General features: G+C 34.5%; 1 protein-coding gene across 1 annotated transcript in view; it reads left to right on the top strand.

Annotated features, from left to right (window-relative positions):
* The window catches only part of LSAMP (limbic system associated membrane protein), a gene marked incomplete at both ends in the record, with an annotated part of 309,093 nt that overhangs the window by 62,497 nt on the left and 227,373 nt on the right, over positions 1 to 19,223 (top strand). Inside the window, one exon of the mRNA XM_079100425.1 lies at positions 11,212 to 11,337. Coding sequence (XP_078956551.1) covers positions 11,212 to 11,337 — 126 coding nt within the window. The remainder of the gene's footprint in view (positions 1 to 11,211; positions 11,338 to 19,223) is intronic.

Here is a 19,223-nt window from a genome sequence, read left to right as displayed (position 1 = left end):
CTAAAACTTGTGGTGAAAATTATTTCACTAATGGCAGTACACTCTTAAATCATTGTGTCTTTTTTATTATAGTTATAAAATGGATAAATGTTGACTAAAGGATTGAACATATTGGCATAGTTCTGCCCATTAGTAGGAAAAAAACTCAATACTTATTTTCAGGATAACTCGTTTATGCCAGTACTAATCATTAATTATGAATTAAAGTAATTACCTACACCTCTTGGCAATAATAGGGCCTGCGAAAATATAACTAGAATGCCATTAGCATAGAAATGCATAAAACATTTTATCCTGTTATCTTAGGAAGGGCTTAGTCAAGACTGCTTTATTAGCTTATTTTAACATGTGATATCAAATAGCTTCATTTGTAGAATTTCTTAGAATTTACAGGTGAAGTTCACATGTATTATTTTATTTGGCCCTGATATCAATCCTGTAATATTGCCTAATATAAACCTAATATGTACATTGCCTCCAATTGCCAGGTGAGAAAACTGAGACTTAAAGAGATTTAAATAAGTTGTTATTAATTTGTTCATTTAAAATCAGTTAAGGACTTGCAATATACCTGATTAGGAGATTCAAAAATAAATATCATAGAATATTCTGTTGCATTGTGAGACTGTGGAAGGGCAGAATCAAGATGTCCAGGACTCAATCTAGTATAGAATGCTACCTTTTCAATCCTGTCAACCATTCTTGGAAATTCCCATACCACACATCAAAAACAGGCTTTGAGGGCATTTTCAGAAGTAAAATGCCAGGCTGGATGGATTTTTGATGTTTCACAAGATGAAATTTATGTGTTATATTATATATTTTATTCTTATTTTTGAATTCTGAAATCATAATTATTAAAGCCAAACACTGCTCAAGAAACATCCTGTGGACTTCTGAATTCAATTCTTGTATAGACTTGCCGTACTGTTCCATAGCCTGTTACATATGCAAATGACAGGGTTTAAGCTTCTTTCATTATTCCAAATAAAAGTCAGATATTAAGGAGCTAATAATGTTTTTAACACCCTACTGTCACCACACATACACAGTAACCTAAGTACCTTGCCCCAGCTTCAAAAGAACAATAACTAACGAGACCAATTTGTTGCTAATTTGTACCATTAGAAATGGCATTTTGAATTAAATACAATAACTGCTAATTATTTGAGGTTAGGAAAAGGAGTCAACTGACCACTTTTCTTTCCTATTGATTTCCTTCTGTTGGTTGGTCAGACAGGAACCTAGGATAAAGTCATTAAACCATACACAGTTGGTATTAGATGGTATTGCAGGCCTAGCATTATTTTTAAAGCAACATGTACTGATAGATAAGAATCAATGATAAACAAGTAACTAAATTAGTTACCTGGAAGTCACAGGGTGACCTAAGCAGAGATCCTGAAAATCTACTTCTATGGAAAGTTCTCTCTTCATACTTTCCCTTAATAATGGGTCCCAACTTGTCACAATTAGAATTCTTTGGTTTAAGCAACAGAAATTGATTGGCTAATTTGATGGGAAAAGGTAGTGATTCATTGAAAGAATATGGGAGAATTTATAGAATCAGAGGAAAAACAGAAAAATCTTGCCTTGAAAATCACAGAAGCCATGCACCTCTATAGATTCAGGTATAAAATTTAGTAAATTATAATAGTACTTTTAGGTGGTTGCCATTTCATGATGAATATCAATATCAATTATTGCAGTAAGATGAAATCTTAGAGTTGTTTTAATTTGCATTTCTCTAATTACTAGAGATGTTGAACACTTTTTCATATATTTATTAATCACCTGTATGTCTCTGTAAAGTGTCTGTAAAGTGTCTGTCCAGTTCCTTGGCCCATTTATTGATTGGGTTCTTTATATTTTTGGTGTAAAGTTTTGTAAGTTCTTTATAAATGGTAGCATGGATGTAAGGGAAAAGGCACAATTTTACATTGCTGGTGGAGTTGCAAATTGGTGCAGCCACTCTGGAAAGCAGGGTGGAGAATCCTCAGAACACTTGGAATGGACTAACCTTTTGACCCAGTTATCCCACTCCTTGGTTTATACCCAAAAGACTTAAAATTAGCACACTATAGTAACACAGCCACATCAATGTTTATAGCACCACAATTCACCATAGCTAGATTATGGAACCAACCTAGATGCCCTTCAACAGATGAATGGCTAAAGAAACTGTGATATATATACACAATAGAATATTATTCAGCCATAAAGAAGAATAATATTATGGCAATTACAAATAAATGGATGGAATTGGAGAATATCATGCTAAGTGAAATAAGCCAATCCCAAAAAACCAAAGGCTGAATGTTTTTCCTGATAAGTGGATGATGATATATAATGGAGGTGGGGATGGGGGTGAAAGAAGAATGGAGAAACTTTAGATTATGTAGAAGGAAATGAAGGGAAGTGGAGTATGAAAAATGATGGAACGAGACAGACATCATTACCCTATGTACATGTATGATTACACAAATGGTATGAATCTACATCGTGTACAACCATAGAAACAAAATGATGTACCCCATTTGTGTACAATGAATCAAAATACAGTCTGTAAAAAATAAATAAATAATTTTAAAATATATTAATTATTGTTGCTGAACAAACCACTCAAATTTAGGAGCATAAAAGTCATAGTTATTCTTTATTTCTCATAAGTAGGAAAGTCAATTGATCTAGGCTAGATCTCATTGGCAGTGACTCTGTCTCTGTGGTCATCAGATTTACTAAACATAAATATAGTATGCCCAGTTTAATTTGAGTTTCAGATAAGTAACAAATATTTTTAATGTCATCATGTCCCACACAATAGTTAGAACATACCTATGTTAAAAAGAACACTTGTTGCTTGTCTGAAATTTATAGTTCACTAGGTACTCTGTATTTTATCTGGCTCTCTCCTTTCCTCCTCCTGGCACCAAGAAGTTTAGCTAAGCATGCTCTTCTCATGGGAATGGCAGAGGCACAAGAGTAAGTGAATCCAGTTGTGCCAGCACTTTTCAAAACTTCTTGGATTCCACGTGCTGACATTCTGTTAGTGAAAGCAAGTAACAAGGTCCAGGGATGGAAAAGTACGTGCTACCCACTGCAGGAAGGCATAGGCATGACAAAGGATGGACCCAGGGAGGAGCACATAATCGGGTTGATTAATACAGTCTACCACAAGTTGAATCAGTTTCAATTTCTCTCAAGTCATTTCTAATAAAAACCATGTTCCAGAGGAGGAAATACTTAACAGGCCAGCTTAGTGTAATGCATCCACCCCTTGGCAAAGGGAGAGTGGGTCTCTTGATTGACAGTTCCAATAAACCAATGGCTGTGAGAAAGGTGTCTTGCCAGAAGAAATAGGCATATGTTCTGGTTAGTAAAACAATAGACATCTGTTTTGTTTATGTCCTTGACTCTGCCTACATTTCTACCTCCTGTCATAGATAAGAGATATTTGATTTTTAACAAAAAGAAGGAATGAATTGAAACCTAAAGAACAGTACAAACTTATAAGGCAGAACTGGCTCCCCCAAAATCAAGACAAACCCTGGAAATCTGGTACAGGATTGGTAAAAATAATTACAAAAAGAAGAGGGCAATAAAAACATGGGTGGCAGAGCCAAACTGTGTCAGAATCTTACTTACGGCTGGTTCACTGCACATCTGAAGGAATCCATGTGTTTAAATTCACCTTGAATTTAGCATTATATAAGAAACCACCATTAAATTCATACTGAATAGGAACAATGTAAATTTCTTTAACACAGAATTTGTGTGCATTTCAATGACACACTTACTATCACTTACTTAGAAAATGCAGTGTACACAAGATTAATTTTTAAAGATATTTTGCTAAAATTACTTGGCATGGTAATTTTTTACCTGTTTCCCAGAAATAGTAGGCTGGCTAATTGGTAGCACATTATAGGGTGGTTTTGAAAATCAAGATATCATATGTATTTTAAATTATTCAACAAATGGTATTGTGAAAATTGCCTGAATAATTTAGGGGATGGATCTGATTATCTCTCATACACAAATAAATTTCAAATGATTTGAAGATTTCAATATAAAAGAAACAAATGAAAGAAAAAGAAGAAATAGAGATAAGTATTAATCTGATCTTATGTTGGAAAGGTATATCTATGCATAAAAGCAACAAAAGAAACCACAAAAAGAAAGATTAATAGATACAACAGCAATGAAGATTCAAACTTTTGCAGAAGAAAAATGATCCCAAACAAAAATTAAAAACCAAAGAACAAATTGGGGAAATTGCAATATGACAACAAAAGGTCAATTTTTACAGTGTAAGTAGCTCTTATTAGTCACTAAGGTAAATAAAATCATCCAAATTGGAGAGATCACTGAAACTGAATAGGTTGAAATATTTTTTTAAAAAGTGGTTCATGGCATTCCATGTAGGAAAACATGATAAATCACACTAATATCCTATGAATAAGAGTTATGAGGAATAGTCCAGAAAGAAAAAGTACTCAAACTATTAGAATGACCTGAGAATGGAGCATAAATCAATATTACAGTGATTCTAAGAAACAACTTATATTGGCTGATACATATAAGATTATCAAGTGAAATAGTAACTTTCTAGGTATTCATCCTTGCTAAGAACCAAATAAAGTGAAAAAAGACTTTTTGTCACTTTTGCAGAAATTAATGGGGTACAGAGGAAGAACAAATTTAGGAAATATACAAAACACGAGTTTTCACCTTAGCTTTAATTTGCAATGAGATTTTTACCCACTCTGTCCACTATGGCCACATATGTAAAATGGTAGTAGTAGTAGTAGTAGTGGTAGAAGTAGTACTAGTAGTAGCAGTAGTAGTAGTAATAATAATAATAATAACCTCTACTTTCCAGATTTGCTGTAAAGATTTTAAGAAGTGATAGAAGGAAACTTTTGAATTGCCACCTTGATATTACCAGTGATATTCTAAATTTAAATATCATGACTTTCTAACTAGTAAGAAAGAACTGGTGAACTACTGCAGTAAAGAAGTTATTTCTTTCCACATATGACTCCTCACAGAAAAGGAAGTAGCTAGTTAAAACTCAAAAACATCTGTCGCTGAGGAAGTAAGACATTATGTGCTTCATGCTTCCTATGTGCCTGAAATGTACAAACTCATCTCTACCCCATGGCTTATTTTTTTCAGTAAGTCAAAGAAGGTGATGGTAAAACAGATGACTAGAGGGCTAGCTAAAGAAATATTGATTAAAAACTGGATTTTAGACTGGGTGTGGTGGCACATATCTGTAATCCCAGGTTTTGGGAGGCCAAGACAGGAGGATTATGAGTTCAAAGTCAGCCTCAGCAATGGTGAGGGGCTAAGCAACTCAGTGAGACCCTGTCTCTAAATAAAATGCAAAACATGGTTGTGGATGTGGCTCATTGGTTGAGTGCCCCTGAGTTCAATCCCTGGTACAAAAAACAAAACAAACCCCCCCCCAAAAAAAATTACTGAATTTTACTAAGCAAAATAAAAATTTACACTTTTGTTTTTTTATTAAGATCTTTTTTTAGTTTTACAGACTGCATTTTGATTAATTGTAACAAGTGGGGTACAACTTTTCACTTCTATGGTTGTATACAATGTAGATTCACACCATTCATGTAATTATACATATACATAGGGTAATACTGTCTGTTTCATTCTACTATCTTTCAGTTTAGTGAGATACCTTCTTTGTAGGAAAGCTGGTAGGATTAGAAGTTTTCTTTTCTTTTTCTTGTTTTTTTAATTTCCTAATTGTGGTGTATTCCAAAAATAGACTTTAGAGTTACTTATTGTGTTCATGAATTTCATATCCTCCAGGCTATGTTCCATAAATATTTTTCTTATATTCATTTTTATTGAATTGAGAAGCAGTGAATTTTTTGGAGTATATTCCTCAACTGACATATACTTGCATTGTAAATAGTTTTATTGCCATTAAATATTTTTTTAATTTTTATTTGTTCTTTTTAGTTTTACATGACAGTAGAATGTGGTTTGGCAGATTATACATACATAGAGTATAACTTATTCTATTTAGAATTCCACTCTTGTGGTTGTACATGATGCAAAGTTTCCCTGGTTGTGTATTCAAATAAAAAGCTAGGAAATTCATGCCTGATTAATTATGTCTTTCCTATTTCCCTCCCCTGCCCTTCCCTTCATTTCCCTCTGTCTAATCCAGTGAATTTCTATTATTGCCCTCCCCAACTTCCCTTGTTTAGGGTTAGTATCCACAAATCAGAGAGAATATCTGGCCTTTAGTTTTTTGGGATTGATTTGTTTCACTTAACATGATATTCTCCAGTTCCATCCATTTACCTGCAAATGCCATAATTTCATTCTTCTTTATGGCTCAGTAATATTCCACTGTGTATATATACCACATTTTTCTTATCCATTCATCCCTTGAAGGACACCTAGGTTGTTTTCAGACCTTAACCATTGTGAGTTGAGCTGCTATAAACATTGATTTGTCTGTGCCACTGTAGTATGCTGTTTTTAAATTCTTCAGGAATAGACCTAGGAGTGTGATAGCTGGGTCAAATAGTGGCTCCCTTCCATGTTTCCTCAGGAATCTCCATATTGCTTTCCATAGTGGTTGCACCAATTTGCAGTGGCACCAGCAAAGTATGAGTGTACTTTTTCCTTCATATCCTCACCACCATTTATTGTTACTTTTATTCTTGATAATTGCTATTCTGACTAGAGTGAGATGGAATCTCAGTATAGTTTTTTTTTTTTTATTTTTTTTTTATTGTAAACAAATGGGATACATGTTGTTTCTCTGTTTGTACATGGCGTAAAGGCATACCATCAGTATAGTTTTGATTTGCACTTCTCTAATTGCTAGAGATGTTGAACATTTTTTCATATATTTTTTGGCCATTATATTTCTTCTTCTGTGAAGTGTCTATTCAATTCCCTTGCCCATTTTTTGATTGGGTTATTTATTTTCTTGTTTTATGTTTTTTGAGTTCCTCGTATGTCCTGGAAATTAATGCCTTAGGTACTGGTAGTAATGATTTTCTCTCATTCTGCAGGGTCTGTGTTCTTGATTATTTCCTTTGCTATGAAGAAGCTTTTCAATTTGATACTTTTTTTTCTTTTTATTTGTTCTTTTTAGTTACACATGGAATTTTTCAAACACTTTTCAAGCACCTACCATGTTCCAAGCACCACATTCTCTAAGATTCAGCCATTTGGAAAACAAAGACCCTGCTGCCTGTCTCTTAAACTTTAGTAAAGGGCACAAGTAAGTAGTACAGCAGTTAGGATTCAGTGTGGTGAGGGAGAACTAGAGGATCCAGTGTGAGAACACATTCCACAACACCCCGTTCATCATGTCATGTTGGGTCTTGTGGAATGACAGGAGAGTAAGGAGACCAGCCGACTAGCTGAAACCTGAGCCAGGAAATGGGCTACCCGTCTGAAGGGCTGGAAGTAGCATATTCCATATAGACAAAACAGAATGTCAAATTCCAGGTGTAAGTGAGTAGATCATTTCAAGAACTAAAAAGTACTTGGTCTGACATCAGATATGGATGATGTAATGGAAAGGGAGTAGGAGTGAAGCTGGGAAGGTAAGCAGGAGTCAGCCATGAATTATCTGTTAAGCCATATTAAGAAGTTTGGATTTCATCCTACAGGCAATGAGGTTAACCAAGGGACACTATATTCAAATTTATAACTCAGGAAAAACATTTGATTGTAGTGTGGTGACAGTATGGCAGTGAACATGAGAAGAGAAAGGTTAGATGCAAAAAAAAAAAAATTTCATTCTGTGCAATAATTCAGGCAAAAGAAGGAAGGAAGGAAAAAAGAAGAAAGGAATGAATGAACAAATGTTGATGTCTAAAGCAAGACATGGTAGGCGTAAGCACTGGGAGTAAAGGATGAATCTGAGAGATATTTAAAGATGTATGCCACAGAACCTGGGGACCAATTTTTATGTGTGGGCCAAAGACAGAGGGCAGCCAGGGAGATGCTTTATGGGTTATTGTTGTTATTTGTTTGTTGGTTGCTTGGGTAAATCTTTGCATAATGATACCATTCACTAAGATAATAACTCAAGTTTTTCATGGGAATATAGATGATGATACTTCTATTTTGAGTCATGTGATGTAGGTATAGAACAGTCTTATAAAGCTTATAAGAAAAATCTGGGTTGAAGATACTGATTTGGAAGTCATCTTGACATGACTAGCTTTTGAAACTACAAAGTAGGTAAGATCACTTGATGAATATGTAGACTGACATGAAGAAAGAGGCTATGCAGATATTTAAGGAACAGGATACGATAAACCCAACAGTTAAATTGGGAAGACTGACCAGAAGGGTATGAGGGAAAGCAGTTGAATTTGGTGTCCTAGAAACCAAGAAAAGAAAGGACTGTAAGAAAGAGGTTATGATCAACAGAGTTAAATACTTCACAAAAAAAAAAAAAAATAGGAAAAAGACAAAAATTGCCCATGGACCTAGACACAATATGGTCATTGGTAAACTTCTTTAGAGCAGTTTCTTTGAAGCATTAGGAGAGAATCCACATTATTGGAAGTGGAAGTATTAACGGGAGAAGAAGATGTGGTACAGAACAATCCCTTCATAAAATTTGGAAAGAGAGGCTGAAAGTTAATAAGAGGGTGGTGTGGAGTTGGGGAGAGATTTATTTTGAGAGTAAAAAGACTACATATGGGTGCTTATGGGAAGAAGCTGGTATAAAATAAGGTAGGAAAATAATGAATAAGTGAGACCCATGGAAAGTGACACAGAGACGAGGGATATAATGAGACAACATGATTGCATTTCTAACTGTTCAACAGGAACATTTGCTGCCTCTCCAATCTCTGAGATTCAATACTGAGTATAGTGACCTTAATTAAGAGAAACAATACAGTTAAAAATAACCCTGTCATCAATTATTCTAAATTTCATATTCAATTTTACTAGTACCTGTCTATGTAAGACTGAGCAAGTGGCTTAACTAGCTTGACATGTCCATGTAAAGTCCTTAGTTCATATTCCTTTTATTAAAAAAAAAAGAAGTACCCTAGTAAATTTTAATATAAGGAAGAATTCTCTGGGAATAATTCTGTCAATTATAGACATTTATTTTCTGTTGTATACATTTGCATGTTTTGTATTAGGGTTTTGGAACCGCTATTGATCAGAAAACAGCTATATTTTTCTCTTTATACCATGTCCTTTGATGCAGTTCAGTGATAACTACTCTTAAGGAACATGGGCTCTTTTATAGCTTCCTGTTACAGGTTTTAGATTACTGAAGAAGGCACCTAAGATGTTTAACCTTATTCTTTGAACACTGTCATTGATTTATATTTTATTGCAGTTGATCTGGAGATTTCCAGAACACTGGCTCACCCAGGCGAATATTAGCAACTGTGAATATTAAACAATGGAACAATTATACACTCAGGAAATTATAATTCTAGCCATAGTTCTTGAGGGAATCGTCCTTCACAAGCTGTTATGAACACCATGTTCCTCCTTATAAAATGGGTAGGAACTTCCAGGTCCCCATTATCAAAGTCTGAAAAATATGTTGCAAGTCAATGTATCCGTATGAGAAAATGATCCTTAACCCCAACAGTCAAAAGGAGGAATGGAGACTATAAATAGAGGCTGCTATACAATGGGAATCAACTACATATATACTTCTGTCACTAGGCTTGATTTTTAGTCATCAGTCTTCTACTCAGAGACCCTATAAAAGAATGTGGTGAGAAGAGTGCTAAAGTCAGGAGGGTTCCTCCCTCCACTTCCTTCAAGTGATGCTCTTGAACTGGTCAGTTACCCAGGTACCATCAATGTCCCTTATAGGAACTTGCAGGGATCATATGGCTATCAGGCAGTTGCCTCTTTAAGCAAAAAATGTCCTGATGGGCAGGAATACAGAATCTGAAAAGGTCAGGAAAAGTGAGAAAAATATTTATTTATTTTTTTTATTATTGAACCCCCTTCAGACTTTCTTATCCTCTTTTCTCAGAAACATACCCTATCAGGGACAATGTGAGCAACTGAGTAAAAAAGAAAAAAAAAGGAAAAATCTCATTGAACCACAAACCTTTCTATCTGTAATCAGTATGTAACTTCTGAGATAAAATCTGTGAGTAATTCACATGCCACTTAAGCCTACCAACATGGAACCTAATGTTGCCACCCTGAATACTAATGAAGGAAGTCAGACGGCAGTACAGCTTGCCCTTGGGGACTCATCTCTCACATCACCAGAAAGTAATTTCTGTCATTTTTGGCCATCTGGTGACCTGGGTTGTGAAGATGGAATTTCATTCAGGAAGTGCTTGAGAGCATAGGTCCTAAAGTCTGCCCGGATTTAAATTCCTGTTCTGCTTTTAACCAGGTTCCATTTATGCCTCAGCACCCCTCCTGTAAATGAAATACTCATGGGATGTCATGTCTTTAAGAATTTATTGAGATGACACTTTCACTATACCTAGGGTTTTTGATATAGTAAGTGTTTAATTAAAGTTAGCTATCATTAAATTGCTAGTGGCAGAGGTGAGGGGAATATTAAGAATAGTAGTGTAGACTTTTAGCAATGTCTACTTGTCTGTGACATATGCATTATTAATTCAGTTTTTGTGTTCTAAAGTATGTTATCTGGTCTGGTAACACATTAAAAAAATATTTAGAGGATTTCTATTGTACTGATTAACCCATGGCTTTCTCATGTGCCTAAGTAATAAGCATCACATTTTACTAAAACAATGATACAGTCTTATACTATAACAGTTGTTCTCCTTGGCATTGGAGGAGAGATTGGACTATATTGTTTTTATGTATATAAGATAATAAGTTTAAACCATAGTGCTAAGAAATATTGTTATTTTAAAAACGTGTATACCTTTTAATTATTAAATACAGTTTTTCTATCAGAAAATAGCTAAACATTTTCATTGTATGACTGTATTTTCTACAGCACTCAGATGGTCACAATGGGAGATATTCTCAACCTTATAGTATAACTTTAGGACCTCCTTGGTGACTTGGTTAGCACATTGACAAGGATCTTAAAAGTTCCCTGGCTACTTAACATAAAAGTTCAAATTAAGAAATTAAAACTCAAATTTGTCACTTCAGTAACATAGATCAATACTGCAAGCCTCCTTTTATCGACATTGTTACATATTCCATCTATTTTTGTCTTTATAGTTCCACCAAAGATCTCCAACATCTCCTCGGATGTCACTGTGAACGAGGGCAGCAATGTGACCCTGGTCTGTATGGCCAATGGCCGCCCTGAACCTGTTATCACCTGGAGACACCTTACACCGACCGGTAAGCAATCCTCCAGTTCAAAATGCCACATTCTATTTAACATTCTGTTAATGTATGTCAGTTTTGTGGTTGTATATCTTGGAGTAATGTTTGATAGGAATTAAAATTACAAAGCTTTCTGTAAGTTTGTTTTGCTTTGTTTTTAATCATAGTTTCCTGATATATAGAACATTGTAAAGAAATTAGTGAAGAATAATACAGCATTGTTTGTGACTTCTGCTGTCCTGTCTTCGGCCTCTGGCTCAGTGATGCATATCCAGCATGAGTTAATCATAGATCCCAGCTATTGACAGAAATTCTGGAACATCAAGAAAAGATTTCCAGGAATGTCTTCTGACTCCTCCCCCAACCAAACACCCCTCATTTTCCTTCACCTCAACTAGGTTCTAAGAACTTCCTGGCTTTTAAACAGTATATGAATATTTTACCAAATTATTTGGGATTAATTACACACATACTTCCCTACTCTACCAATTATATTTTCTTATATGCAAAACTATATCTTTCCAAGTAATGCAGTCATTGTAGACTGGGGCCTGCTATTTAATTATTCCAGAAAGAAGTCCTATGGATCAACTATTTCTATAAAATGTGTTTTATTTTGGTAGAGAGTCCCCAAATTTTAATTGGTTTGTGCCTCATATTTTCTTATAATTTCTCCATTAATCTAGACATTTAATGTATAACCTTTTCATTTTGGAATATACACCTTAAAACTGTACAAAGGTAGGCACAGAATGGTAGATATATTCAGAGATGTCTAAAAGGTAAAGGTAGTCTTGTTATGTCTTTACAAATCTCTGTATTTTGTAATATGAGAACATGGGGTCTCCCTTTGACATTACAACTTAAGTTAATTTCTCAGGTGAAGTTTGGACCAACTTATGTAGGCAAGTATTCTTGAAAATGTCACTTAAAACCGTTTTTTATTAATGCTTGCAACTCATCATTTATTGATAATATATGCAAGCAATGCTTGACATACTTGTTTGGGGAATCAACGTCAGAAACTCATTTTATAACTCACGTGGGGAAAAAGGCACATATGGAAGATTGAATGTATCATCTATCTTTCCCCTGAAATGAACTAAACCTTTGGAGCATATTGTACCTGAATGTCACTATATTAGCCCCCAAACCCAATCCACCTGCCCCTGTACCAAGCAGCATCTTTCCCTGACTAGCAATTTGGTATAAATATTATTGGCCAATATTTGACAATTTTATCAAAGATAACTGCTAATATCATTGTGTTTGATGTTGCTAAAGATAAATTATTAATATTCTTATGTAATTTTATTTTGAAAGATGCCTTTGAGGAAATTCCCCTTTGTTTTCAGTATCTTTATGATTCTTTTAATAAACAATGGTTTGCTTTTCTATAAATAGAACCAATGAGTTTTTATAAATGACCATGAGTCCTTCATTGAATTAAACATTAGCAAACTCAGGGTCAAATTTATGCTCCATTTATAACAGAATATAAATTATTATATATAAATTATATATTAATAAAATTGATTGTACACAAACTACATAGTACTTTTTGGCATTAAATTTATGTACAGACCACACTCCTGTTTTCATCTGGTTTTACTAAAATTACTTAAATTTTTGTCTTACCATTTATAATTAATTTAAAAGGTTATATAAATGTATTATTTATAATCTCTTAATCTCTTTTATGGAACAAAGTGGTAGTTTAAAAAACAGAGAAGGTAGTTTAGAAAAAAGAGAAGGAAAAGAGATTGTATTCATGTTACAGTCAAGTAAAGAGCTACATTAATAGAAGGACATTATTTCTTTTGGTGCAATATCGAATATTAAATAGTATTTTCAGGCAAAAATGCAGTCGCTGCCAGAACAAAAAGATTAATTCTTTCCTGTCCCTTGACTTTAGATACATTCTGAGACAGAACCACTACTTCAAGGTCTTTGCCAGCCTGTCTAGGAGGTTAGAATTCATGATTAACTCCAATAAACTTCCCCATGATAATGAACCTATGATTCACACCCCAAATAACTCGGTTTTTCTATGATGTTAAGCCATCCAAAGAACAGAAGACAAGCTCTATCTTCCAGAGTAAAGTTAGCATTTGCATACACTCAGAGAACCCAGAGACAGCAAAATCAACTAGAAAATGTGATGTATTCTCAAGGATTCCCAATAGTCAATACCAAGAGTCAGCAATCTACAGCCTGTAGGCCAAAGCCAAACTGCCCTATTTATGCACTGCCTGCAAATAAGAAAGGTCTTTAAATTGCTAAATGGTTGGGAAAAATCAAGAGAAAAATTCTTTTTTTTTAGCATTCAAAAAAAAAAATGTGAAATTTCAAATTTCAGTGTGCAAACATAAAGTTTTATTACAACACAGCCATACCCATTTGTTTACATTTTGTCTATGGCTTGCTTTTTTACTAAAACAGCAGAACTGAGGTTGCAGCAAAACCTTAAAATTGTATCTGTCTGGCCCATTAGAGATTATAGACCCCTGTTCAAGAACATGGCTTGGGACGCAGGACAAGGATTTGCTGTATTTGTCCATGGTCCCATAGGGCTTCAGGTATGTCTTCCATCAAGTTTTTTCAGATATCTGAAGAAAAGAACTTTATTTTTCTATAGTTATCTATCTATATACTCTCTTTGGGTCAAATTCTGTTCTGGCGCAGGCAAAATGCATCCTGATGCATTTGCAGATTCAAAGGCAAACTGCTCTTCTCTAGTACAATGACTATTAATTCCCAAGCTTATTCTTTCATCTCTTTCACATCTGGCCTAAATAACCACCTGATCAAAATCATATTCCTGGTGACAGAAGAGAGAACTTGCCTCTATCATACTATAAAGGAAACTTGGATGGTTTTTATGTGGGTTTTTTATTCCTTTCAAAATTTGGAAACAGGGTGATCCTTTTCAGTCCATCATGCAACGCCTTTCTCAGAGACCCAAGGAAGAGACTTGGTCCCTGTGTGACAGCCAAGCTGGCTGGAAACTGTGGTCATGTGAGAAAAAAAAGTCCAACTAGCTTTGTTCAATTATTAATTGTGCCTTCCACTGTGCACAGTAGAACTGCCATCCAGAGAAAAAAAATTGTACCTGTAATTAGCTCAACCCCACACGGACATCAAGTCCTGAAAGGGAAAAGATTCCATGCAGGGTTCCCAAATGCCTGATTACCTGTCATTTGATGACATGAGAAGGAGAAAGGAAAGAAAGATGCATGGTATGTTTTTATAAGGAGAAGAATGTTTATTATCTCTGAATTTTCTTATTTTATTTATTTATTTTTTGAATTATCACTAGACTCTTGTTTTTCTTTCTTTTCACACTTGAAGTTTGTTTTTCAGCTACATTGCAAGCATTTCTAAGATGAGAAATTAGAGGATTGGTGAACTTTTCTTATGTACAAAATCAATACACTTACCTGACTTGGACTAGAAGAAATTGATGCTTGCTGTGCTTGTCTTTCTTACACTTCTGATTTCTTAATTTTTTTCTCCTCTTCAGTTATTTTACATAGTCAAAGTGATGTGTCACATATGTGGTTATTAAATGTGACCTATTTTCTCCCTTAATTAAGTTAGACTTTCATAATCCTGTGACTCCCAGGGGGCAATTGCACCGTAACATGTATTTTCTATGGAGTGTTTGATCTCCATTCTGTGAGCAGAGCTGCTACCCTCTTCATTTAACTTTGTTTCTAAATCTTTCTCTTACATTCATGAGAAAGTCCCTTTCTCAAAGGTGCATCATGTGGTGTCAGGTTTGCTCAGGCTTACAGAACGAGTTTCTCAACATTTTGTTTCTACAGTGGTTTTTACAGCCTCAGTAGCATTCTGAGAAATCTACTGGAAAGCTCAAAAGGCATACTGAGGATTAGCCTGTTAGGCTGAGAACAACCCAGGAGGTATTGTGTAATTTTCTTGTCCAGCCATAAGCCATATTGGACATCAACAGGAGAATATAGAAATGTTACTTAAGAGATATTTTGTATTTTGATGGAGTGAGTGGAAAAACATTGTACTGGGAGAAGCCAAGAGTACTTCAAGGAATCTGAAATTCCATTTTCTCATTAGACCTTGGGTTTTTTTTTAAATTTATTTTTATTGTAAATAAATGGGATACATCTTGTTTCTCTGTACATAGAGTAAAGGCATACCATTTGTGTAATCATACATTTACATAGGGTAATGTTGTTTGATTCATTCTTGTTATTTTTTCCCTTCCCACCCACCCCTCCCACCCCTCTTTTCCCTCTATACAGTCCATCCTTCCTCCATTCTTGCCCCCTCACCCCCATTATGTGTCATCATCTGCTTATCAGTGAGATCATTCTTCCTTTGGTTTTTTGAGATTGGCTTATCTCACTTAGCATGATATTCTCCAACTTCATCCATTTGCCTGCAAATGCCATAATTTTATTATTCTTTATGGCTGAGTAATATTCCATTGTATAAATATCCCACAGTTTCTTTATCCATTCATCAATTGAAGGGCATCTAGGTTGGTTCCACAATCTGGCTATTGTGAATTGAGCAGCTATGTTTTAATCACTTGGTCTGAGATTGTTCTTTCAATTCATTTCAAGTCTGAACCCATGACTGATGGTTATCTTGAATTCAATCATGTTCTACCTTCATCTATATTATTTCCAGTTGTAGAGCTCACCCCATTTACCAGCATAATTTCTGGCTACATGGTTTTGGGAGAAATACATACTGTTAAACTGAACTCATTTATTTTAGTCAAATTTAAAACTACAAACTACAATTTCCACTTAGCATTTTAGAATCTAGGACATCATGTTAACATGGAGAACATATGATCTACTTGTTAAGTTTTAGCAAATAATTTCTATGGGGTTTTCTTGTATGAACTTTTCAGAAGGTTCTATGAATCTATCTTAGTAGCATATGAGTAAGGAAGAGTCAAACCTAGGAACTTTTCAGGTGAAGGCTATTAACCACATGGTCATAATTCAAAAGAGAACAATGATTCAACTTGTTCTATTAATTGCCTTCATTCATTTCCTTCACTTAAAATTTTTAATATTCCCATTTTCCTTTTAAAAAGAAGATGAAATTTTAAAAAGTATTGTTATGTTTTTTCCACAGTGTCTTACTTATATATTGATTTCAAATATGTCATCCATCAATGCAGAATTATATTCAAATTAATCTTGCTCTCCATACCACAAATCACCCATTTGGTTGGACTTATTTATAGAGTTCTCACTCTGTAAAAAGACACATTGAAGAGTAAGACAGACATGGTCCTTGCACAAATGGAGCTTATAGTTCAACAAGAGAGCAGAGCATTAAACTAATAATTGCATGAGTAACCCTTTAATTAGATTCATACATTATAAAGGAAAATTATAGCATTCAATAAAACCGTAAAACAGGACCATATAGCAAAATCTGCAAAGCCAGCAGAGTCTCCTGAGGGGATGTTATGCTGAGATCTCAAGAATGAATAGGACCTGGCCAAGAAAATAGGAGAAGAAAGGATATCTTAAGAATGGAAAACAGCACATACAAAGGCCTAGAATGATACTTCATTTAAGAATTTGCATGGACATCTTAATGGGAAATGGGGATTTTAGCTAGTGTTTTGTTATAGTACTTTTCATGTTTCAATCTCTTACTTTAAACACACAATTTGTTTCTATTTTTTTAATATTCCCATTATCTCTTTCCCAAAGGCAAAAAAATAGGTTAAAAAGTATGCTTTATTTCACTGTATATACTGCAATATGTAATAGTGTATATACTACATTATAGATAGATGTACATACATAAACATATATGCTGGTATACAGTTTCCCTGTGCAACAGATAGATGGATAGCAAAACTTGTGTGTATGAATATCATTTTAAAATTTTTTAGTTGTAGATGGACACAAAACCTTTATTTTACTTGTTTTCATGTGATGCTCAGGATGGAACCCAGTGGGTTGTGTATGCTAGGCAAGTGCTCTACCACTGAGCCACAATCACAGCCCTGAATATCTTAAATTTAGGTCAAACCCATATTCTTTCCCTCTACAGATGACTCCATAAAGTCCAATTAACTAAATGCAAAGTCTTTTCCAGTATCCTTATCATTAAAACAAATGAGTAATTTAGAAAATAAAGATTACAAATGCAAATGCATCATTACTGGCTTCCCCTATCCAAAACTAAAACATCCTGGAAATACAATAACCTACACTTAAAGATCTCCCTTTAAGCAGTGGAGATCTCCACAACCTGATGTGCTGTCTCTTCTTACAAAGGCTGGCAAATGCCCTAGTAATACCCTTATGCCCTATTCCTACCCTGTTCAGATGTGATTAGATCCCAAGAGTACTCTGCCCAAAGAGAAATGAATTAGCCTCAATGTGTTCCTAAGGGACTAACTTGGACTTTGGTGCTGCAGGTCATTAGATAGGGCAGAAGCAGTATCTTAATTAGAACTTTACAAATGACTGAATATAGCAGAAATACAGAGCCCACACCTAGCACTATTTTTATTTTGCCAATATTCCAAGTAGTCTGTTTTCACATATTTAAAACAGGTTTTAAAATCATAAAAGTTATCTTGAGAATTAAAAAAAGTAAGATGGCAAAGTTATTATAATTGATAGTATTGTTCATATTTATTGTAATTATTAGTTATATAGACATTAGATGCCAATATTGATCATTTTGAAGGACATTGATAATATGGTGGAAAACAAACTCAATTTCTTCTTTCTTCAGGTCTGTTCTCCATTCCAACACAACAACCAGGGGGATTTTTAAAATGCTATCATTGAGACTAGTATTAATATTTTTATTTCTTATACTGCATCACATATCAACACACTCGCCCAAGTAGTCCCTTTTTCAATGTGTCTTTCCCACAGAGATATGAGAACAACAGTGCCTTGTTAGAGATTTTCTGGTGTGGTTTGTTTATGTGTCAATCCCTCTCCTTAGGGACAGTTTTCCTAGATTCTGGCTATTAACTATAGCTCTATAGAACCTATAAGGGTAAATTACAGCTTTGTTATCTTTTTTCAAGACTGATGTTTCAGAAGAAGATTAAAAAATTTTTAAAAAAAGACCTGCAATGTTCAGAAATGAGTTATTGAATAGTAACAGAGGAGTTATACACCAGAAAGAGAAAAAAATTATATATAGGCAAGTATATAAAAAGATCAAAGTGACCATGAAATTGTTGAAATGAGAAGATATATACCTATTGAAATGTATCAAGATAAGTTCAGGCTTGATTTACAAACAAGCCACTAAAGAAGACAACATCACAGTATCCATACAGTGTTGATATGCCTTACTTCTAAACAGGAAAAAGTTGAGTTAGATAATGCAGTTCTTCTGGATTTCCCACATTTGGCTTTGGAAACTTGACTGTGGATATTAGCCTGGATCTACCCTAATATGCATTATGAGATGCCAAAGTAGATCTGATTTGGTCTTGCCAACAGGGACAGTCTCAGTTCCATGAATCAAGGTATGGTTGTTGGAAGCAGAGGGTCCAGAGGATTCATTTCAAGAGGTATTTATGGTAATGGATAAAAGTTGTCCAAACCAGAAATGTGAGCGTGATCCTAGCTTGTTTCTTTTCCTTTGCCCCAGCAGTGATTCATTTGACACATAGTTTTGATTATTTTAATAACTGCCAATCCATTTACCTGTCTTCATTGTCACTGTCATAGTGTAGGTCAGCCAATATTTTCTCTGACTTGTATTTCATTAGTTTTCTGATTGGACCCTTGCTTCTATTTCTCAATATAAAAATGATCAGGTTAATTTTCCTGCTTAATTTCTCAATTTCCCAATGCCTTTTGAATAAAGTTCAAAATACTTAGTATGGCATTAAAACTCTTATTCAACTTATT

The sequence above is a fragment of the Sciurus vulgaris genome, assembly GCF_902686455.1.
Source record: "Sciurus vulgaris genome assembly, chromosome: 10".
Classification (NCBI taxonomy): domain Eukaryota; kingdom Metazoa; phylum Chordata; class Mammalia; order Rodentia; family Sciuridae; genus Sciurus; species Sciurus vulgaris.
This window is presented reverse-complemented; position numbering and strand designations above follow the sequence as displayed.